Below are 8,213 nucleotides of genomic sequence, written 5' to 3' on the forward strand. Positions count from 1 at the left end.
GAGGGAAGGAAGCGGCCGTGGCCTTAAGTTAGGTACCATCCCGGCATTCGCCTGGAGGAGAAGTGGGAAACCACGGAAAACCACTTCGAGGATGGCTGAGGTGGGAATCGAACCCACCTCTACTCAGTTGACCTCCCGAGGCTGAGTGGACCCCGTTCCAGCCCTCGTACCACTTTTCAAATTTCGTGGCAGAGCCGGGAATCGAACCCGGACCTCCGGGGGTGGCAGCTAATCACGCTAACCACTACACCACAGAGGCGGACACATATCAGAATATACAACGCAATATCATCAAACTACAATACACCGAAATGTCTATAAGAGGTGATGGCTTCGAATCCCACTGTCGGCAGAGCTGGATATGATTTTATATAGGCCTTGTTTCTCATTTTCTCACCAGGTTAATATAACCGTACCTAAGACCACGGCCATTATCCTTTTCTACTCTTTAAATATCCCTGTTTCGAAAATCCTGCTAGCGTTATTGCGACCCTGAATAGGAAAAAAAAAAACAATCAAAGAAACAGAAACAAATGAATATCCTACTTTTTCTCGCAGGTTCTACAGAGTGCAAGCCCTCACCATGACAAGTGCCACCGTTTTCTTATTAGTTACGAGTGGTATTGTTGCTGCGATCGTGGCGCTTCCAGTAGCGCCTGACGTCATCACTGAAGTCGAGAACGTGCACACTCATGTTCCTGATGGACCGGTGGTGGACGAAGCCAATACTTATGACCAGGTAAGACAGGGAGCAGTTGAAGTTGTTTCGGCTGTGACTCACGGGGCGGAACATTTGACAAAATGAAGTTTTGACCTCCACGGGACTTGAACCTGAATTATTCACCCTTTCGACGGGCGTTTTAATCAATTTCACTAGGACGATCAACACACGAGACCTAATTCTGCATTAATGGGCTGAATGATCTCAAGAATGGCCGCCTCTGTGGTGTAGTGGTTAGCGTGATTAGCTGCCACCCCCGGAGGTCCGGGTTCGATTCCCGGCTCTGCCACGAAATTTGAAAAGTGGTACGAGGGCTGGAACGGGGTCCACTCAGCCTCGGGAGGTCAACTGATTAGAGGTGGGTTCGATTCCCACCTCAGCTATCTTGGAAGTGGTTTTCCGTTGTTTCCCACTTCTCCTCCAGGCGAATGCCGGGATGGTACCTATCTTAAGGCCACGGCTGCTTCCTTCCCTCTTCCTTGCCTATCCCCTCCAATCTTCCCATCCCTCCACAAGGCCCCTGTTCAGCATAGCAGGTGAGGCCGCCTGGGCGAAGTACTGGTCATACTCCCCAGTTGTATCCCCCGACCAAGCGTCTGAAGCTCCAGGACACTGCCTATGAGGCGGTAGAGGTGGGATCCCTCGCCAAGTCCGAGGGAAAAACCGAACCTGGAGGGTAAACAGATGATGATGATGATGATGATGATGATCTCAAGAATACAGGTTCGATCCCGGGTGAGGTAGTCGATTTTTGAAAGGTGGTCATACCGTTGTTGTTGGCATAATAAACATCCCTGGTGACGCACTCAATGTCACCCGACAAAGTTAAATCAACTCAGCCACTGAATCGCACCACCAGAATTCCACTTTCGCTGACGAACAGAGACACTGTGAGAATACCGTAGGCTAAACACTTTAGAGGGGCTGGAACTAAGCAGCTGAGACCATAAATGTTGTTGATGATGATGATGATGGTCATTAGTTAAGAATGGGTAGATAAAATTATATTACCTAGCTCCATATTTACGTTAACATAAAATACTGTGGCATTCTACTCGCGGTACTGATACTAATAACGAAAACCTGCTACTCTTTAGTGGTAAATAAATTTCGTGTGGCTATTTCTAGCCGAGTGCAGCCCTTGTAAGGCAGACCCTCCGATGAGGGTGGGCGGCATCTGCCATGTGTAGGTAACTGCGTGTTATTGTGGTGGAGGATAGTGTTATGTGTGGTGTGTGAGTTGCAGGGATGTTGCGGGCAGCACAAACACCCAGCCCCCGAGTCATTGGAATTAACCAATGAAGGTTAAAATGAAATTGGGCAATTGCTTATTTTCCCGGCCGGGAATCAAACCCGGGACCCTCTGAACCGAAGGCCAGTACGCTGACCATTCAGCCAGCGAGTCGGACACTCTTTAGTGGTGAAAACAAAGCAGCTGTCGTGGTCCCGGGTTAGTTGTGTATAGAGCTTTGTTAATGACGGCTACAGTTTGATTCCCGCAATGAGCAGTTGAATATTGGTATCACTATATACTATCCCATATACTATACTGCATAGTTTGAGAAAAGACTACTTGTTACTTGTTACAAGCAGGTGCCCTGGTCCCAGCGTACTTGTATTCAGGACTCGGTTAGCGACCACCCGCGGTCCGATCCCCGTGATATGTGATTAATTCTGTGCCCCGGTTCAGTCAGTATTGGTAGATATCCGCTGTGTTTTAAACATTCCATTTGTTGCTATCGGTTTTGCTATTACATTGTTATTATTGTCATCATGATAATGTATGGGAAAACACACTTGCTGCTAGGTGGCACTTATAGTTTTGTCCTTTAAGTGATGAATTAACCGTAAAAACTAAATTGAGAATATATCCTTCGCGGTATCTCATACGGTGAAAATGAATGAGATATAAATGAGCGGAACAGGCCGTTTTTGTGACTTTTATTTTATACAGGTTTTAGATAAAACAGATATTTTCGGAGATATTTGAAAATTTGTGAATATATAATAATCGTGAAAATCACCATGATTTTTTCTGGCACGGTAAAATCGCGCGAAACGTAAAAGATCGGAAATTATAGTTTAAACAACTTTCATTGTGTACAGGTTTTCGATACGGCTAATATTAACGGCGAAATCTGACATTTACTGCCTTGGCCTCTACCCATTTTATTGTTATTGTTACCATTATAATGTATGTGAAAACCCTCCTCACTGCTAGGTGCGTCTAATAACATGCTACATTGAGAGCTGAAAATAAGCAATTGCCCAATTTCATTTTAAAACCCTTGTCAGCACAACAGCCTGGCGTGCTTTTTCATCAAGACTCAGACCTCAGAAATATGTAAATTCACACACATTTCAAAACTAATTATGCCCGTGCTTAATAAAACAGATTTCCGTTCTATTTCTAGCCATTAAAGTTAAAACACGTCATAGTGATCTTACGCTGTGCGGAATACATACGTTTAAATCAGCTGACGGAACGTTTGGCTAAAAGGTTGCAGAGCCAATCAGAATGAAGCACTCGTTGGCCACTCGTTGGCATATAGGGTCACTGTATATCCAACGAGGTAAAGAAAAAAAGCAAAGTCATCTCCGAACAGGCGATGAAGGTTCTGGAAGAAGTGGCAGGTAAAGGCTTCCACTATTCGTAACCTCGGCACTTGATGGGGTAGAGTGATTAGTTCTAAGCCCGGCCGCCTTTGCCCCCAGGAATTAACCTGTTGGTGTAGGCTGAATGAACCTCAGGGCCATGTGCTCCTCCGGAAGTGGAAATATCGTTTCTTAAATTTTTCGACTTCCTGGCGAGGAATCGAATCCACGGCCTTCCGGGTGAACCAAGCTCGCCTTTACCACCTCGGCCAGGCAGCCCCTGAGGTAAAGCGAAGCATCACAGGAAATGTCCCGATGGCAGTGGAAAGGGCGTGGACGTGCGCCTACACATTGGTCGAACATCATAAAACAAGCAACTGAGACAACTCTCGTAAACGTTTTGCTTCTTGTTCTGAACCGGAAACGATGGAGAAACATACACAGTAATTTCCATGGAGATCACAGTCCCCAGTATTGAAGAAATTATTATTATTATTATTATTATTATTATTATTATTATTATTATTATTATTATTATTATTATTATTATTATTATTATTATTTCTTCTTTCTTTCTTAATCCGTTTACCCTCCAGGGTTGGTTTTTCTCTGGGACTCAGCGAGGGATCCCACCACCTCTACCGTCTCAAGGGCAGTGTTCTTGGCACATGGAACATTGGGCCGAGGGATGAAACTGGGGAGGAGGACCAGTAGATCTACTTCGCCCAGGAGGCCTCACCTGCTATGCTGAACAGGGGGCCGTGTGGGAGGGGAGGGAGGATGGTGAGATGGGAAGGGATATACAAGGAAGAGGGAAAGAAGCGGCCGTTGCCGTAAGTTAGGTAGCCTATTATTCCGGCATTTGCCTGGGGGAGGAGTGAGAAACCACGAAAAACCATTTCGACGATGGCTGAGGTGGGAATCGAATCCCCTCTATTCACTTGATCTCCCGAGGCTGAGTGGACCCCGTTCCAGGCGTCGTACTGCTTTTAAAATTTCGTGGCAGAGCTGGGAATCGAACCCGGGCCTCCGGGGGTAGCAGCTAATCACACTAATCACTACACAGAGGTGGACCATTATTATTATTATTATTATTATTATTATTATTATTATTATTATTATTATTATTAAGTTCAGCAAACTCTGAAAATATTATACACACGGTAGTTCAAATAAAATGTCTTTCTTTTTAGGCCTATAGTTCGTGTATAAAGTTAAACCTGAAACGGCTGCATGATCCGAACTCAGTGCAATTTCGTTATCCAAAGATGTTTTTATCTCAAAGTGCGTCAGAGAATTATCTAGCCTTCTAGCCATATTATTGTGTACGTCCTCCATATGACCATTTTAAGGTAGCAATGAATGTTCTGTTGCAGAAGGCTGTACCTAGACAACGTCGCAGGGCTCAACCCGACGATGGGAAAGGCTCGGTAGGCGTGTCTGTCGAAGAAGAGAGCCGCAAAGGAACCCGGGTGAAGATTGATGCAGATCGCGTCCTGTGGAAGAGTGAAGACGGGAAAAGTAGACTTGACGTTACAGGCGAGTGGTCCAAAGTTATCGACGGACCAGAAAAAGGAAAGCCTGACCTCGCAGGGTTTATTAAATTTAGCACCGACTTTTAATGTACAAAACTAACATTTGTGATGGCAATGTTGAAGGACATATCAAATAAAGTTACCGATAGCATCACTTATTGTCTTCTTTCAAATAATTTGCAGTAAGTTCTGTAGCAATCACGTGTTCGCATCTATGACCATTTCTGTTTACGGTGATAGCAGAGATGATCGTGAACGAGAAGCCATTTTTTATAAGTCAAAACAAGGGCACTAATTCGTACTAATTCAAAGGCCACACAGTCCGGCCTGACATCACAGTTTGCTGAAGATTTTCCTTCGGGTTCATTAGAACGATCAGGTCTTTACCACCTCGGCTGGCAACCCCTACTTTTTTTTTTTTTTTTTAATAATTTGCTTTGCGTCGCACCGGGAAGGAGTTCTAAATTTCATTTGAGGTGATGGTAGGTAGTGCATGTCGATATGACGTGATTATCAACACGTACACTTAATTTAAGAATTCAGTCGGTGCATGTAATGGCATTTTCAGTGTAATTCCTTATTTTCAAGAATTTTTACAAATATTTCACATTGCTGTTGAAGCAACAGTACACGATTACTGTACTTTATGAGAACTGTACAATAAATGTCCATCATAAAAGAAGTGCATTTTATGTGTTTTACATTCCCCTAATTTCCTCGTACAAATAGTTTTTCTTCATCAGCAATTTTCGTAACTACATGGTGTGTAAGTACCGTCCGACTCGTTGGCTGAATGGTCAGCGTAACGGCCTTCGGTTCTTCAGAGGGTCCAGGGTTCGATTCCTAGCCGGGTCGCGAATTTTAATCGCTTCTGATTAATCCTTCTGGCTCGGGGATTGGGTGTATGTGTCCGTCCCAACACTCGCCTCATCATATTCAGACAACATACCACACTACCAACCATCACAGAAACACGCGATAGTGATTACATACCTCCATATAAGGTTGGCGTCAGGAAGGGCATCCGGCCGTAAAACAGAGCCAAATCCACATGTACGCCACAGTTCGCACCAGCGATCCCACAGATGTGGGAAAATGCAGTAGGAAAAGAAGAAGTAGATGGTGTCTAAGTACCATCGCTTTTCCTCGTCGGAGCTGAGGTTTGTCTACAGGAATGAACGTTGCGAAGGCTCTGAACACGGACATTATAGAACCCAGATAAAACTTAGGCTTAGTCTGTCCGATACCCATCCATCCTCTCCTGCATTTCTCTCGCCTCCATGCCCCTCAGCAAACACACATCTCATACTAGCAACATTTCATTACAGTTTTCTGAGCCACCACGATTCTAAAAAAAATATCCCCCTGGAGTTCTTTCGTGTATGGGTAAATCTACCCGCACGAGGATAGCGCATTTAAGCACCTTTAAATACCATAAGACTGAGCCGGAATTTAACCCACCACCTTGGACTCAGAGAGCCGGTGCTTCACCATTTGACCCACACAGCCCGCCGGGAAGAATGTTAACACCACAAGACATCTTCAGTGGCTGTAACGTAGCGGAATCTTATGTTGACGGGAAGTTCGTTCCATTAGATCGGAAACCACTCGAGTAGACCTACTTGTGGATTTGAAATTCTGAGGATGGCCAACGGTTAGGAATCGAGTTTGATTGCTGTTACCATGGTACATTAGACGTCAGTACGGGATCGGGCCACGACTTCGGGCTTAAATTGACAAGCGTTTGTTGGGTTTTGGCTTGAGAAAAACACAAACAAATGATTTAATGGCAGTTTTTGATTCATGAATTATAATTACTTTAATAAAGGCATTATAAGTATGTTGATATCCTCAGAATAACATAATTATTGTAGCTTCCAATGTCTGTAGGCCTATTTACCCCCTCCTTTTCTTCACAACAATTTGCATCTGTGGATCAGTTGTAGAGTGTTGTCCTCCGGATCCAAAGATAGTGGGTTCAAACAAGGTAGAGGTTTTTGAAGGGCGGAAAAAATTCCGTCGGCCTCTGTGGTGTAGTGGTTACTGTGATTAGCTGCCACCCCCGGAGGCCCGGGTTCGATTCCTAGCTCGGCCACAAAATTTGAAAAGTGGTACGAAGGCTAGAATGGGGTTCACTCAGCCTCGGGAGGTCAACTGAGTAGAGGTGGGTTCGATTCCCACCTCAGCCATCCTGGAAGTGGTTTTCCGTGGTTTCCCACTTCTCCTCCAGGCAATTGCCGGGATGGTACCTAACTTAAGGCCAAGACCGCTTCCTTCCCTCTTCCTTGTCTATCCCTTCCAGTCGTCGCATACCCCACCAAGGCCCCTGTTCAGCATAGCACGTGAGGCCGCCTGGGCGAGGTACTGGTCATCATCCCCAATTGTATCCCCCAACCCAATGTCTCACGCTCCAGGACAGTGCCCTTGAGGCGGTAGAGGTGGGATTCCACGCAGATTAAGAAAGAGAGAGGGGAAAAAGTCCATTGGACACTCCATGTCGTACGATGTCGGCATGTAAAAGATCTCTGGTGACACATTTGGTGTTTACCCGACAAAACTCATTAAAATCTCAGCCATAGACGTCCAAGAGAGTTTCGGTTTACTCGGTCTGCCATCTAGTAGGCCTACAGTAAAGCGGAACGTCGAAATTGATGAGCAGACAGCCAGATGGCGTCAACGTGAAATGTCTGCACACGGTACCTGAGACCATACGATTATTATTATTATTATTATTATTATTATTATTATTATTATTATTATTGAGTCGTCAATAAATATTGAGTTACTATTCTGTTCTTACTGTTTGCTTCATTACATTCATCGCAATAATAATAATAATAATAATAATAATAATAATAATAATAATAATTTATGAGGATGGACGACAACATATGGAACGTGATTTGATTAATGGAAATAACTGGATGAAGTTATGAAGGATTAGAAGACGATGGGGATAACGGACAAAACTGCTCACCGGCCAGCATACGAGGTGGAGGAGCCATGACGCATTATCTACCGATCCAATAATTAAATTTCCACTTCATGGTTAAGAAGCCTTCTGTTCAGAGGTTCGCGGGTTCGATTCCCTACCCGGCCGGAAATATTAACCGCGCCTGATTAACTCCTATAGCTCTGGGGCTATGTGTTTGTGTTCGTCTTAACACACATTTCATTTGAACACAACGCACTGCCCTACCAACCGCCAAATAAACATGTCATAGTGAATACATCCCTCAATACAAGATCGCTTCTAAGCAAGGCATCCGGCCGTAAAACTGGGCTAAATACGACCACAAGTAATTAGGAATATGTCAGGAAGGAGAAGAAGAAGATCATGATTAAAAAGTAACAATCCATTG

At 44.5% G+C, this 8,213-nt stretch overlaps 2 protein-coding genes across 2 annotated transcripts in view; one reads left to right on the plus strand and one right to left on the minus strand.

Annotated features, from left to right (window-relative positions):
• Positions 1-8,213, minus strand: part of LOC136862274 (nose resistant to fluoxetine protein 6) — a 415,203-nt gene that overhangs the window by 145,860 nt on the left and 261,130 nt on the right. The gene's annotated exons all lie outside the window — the stretch shown is intronic.
• Positions 240-5,005, plus strand: LOC136858515 (uncharacterized). Its single transcript, XM_067138110.2, has 2 exons — positions 240-739; positions 4,693-5,005. Exons 1-2 carry the CDS (start codon positions 584-586, stop codon positions 4,936-4,938), a joined length of 402 nt encoding a protein of 133 aa, XP_066994211.2. The 5' UTR covers positions 240-583; the 3' UTR covers positions 4,939-5,005.

Source organism: Anabrus simplex, chromosome 1 (assembly GCF_040414725.1).
Source record: "Anabrus simplex isolate iqAnaSimp1 chromosome 1, ASM4041472v1, whole genome shotgun sequence".
Classification (NCBI taxonomy): Eukaryota; Metazoa; Arthropoda; class Insecta; order Orthoptera; family Tettigoniidae; genus Anabrus; species Anabrus simplex.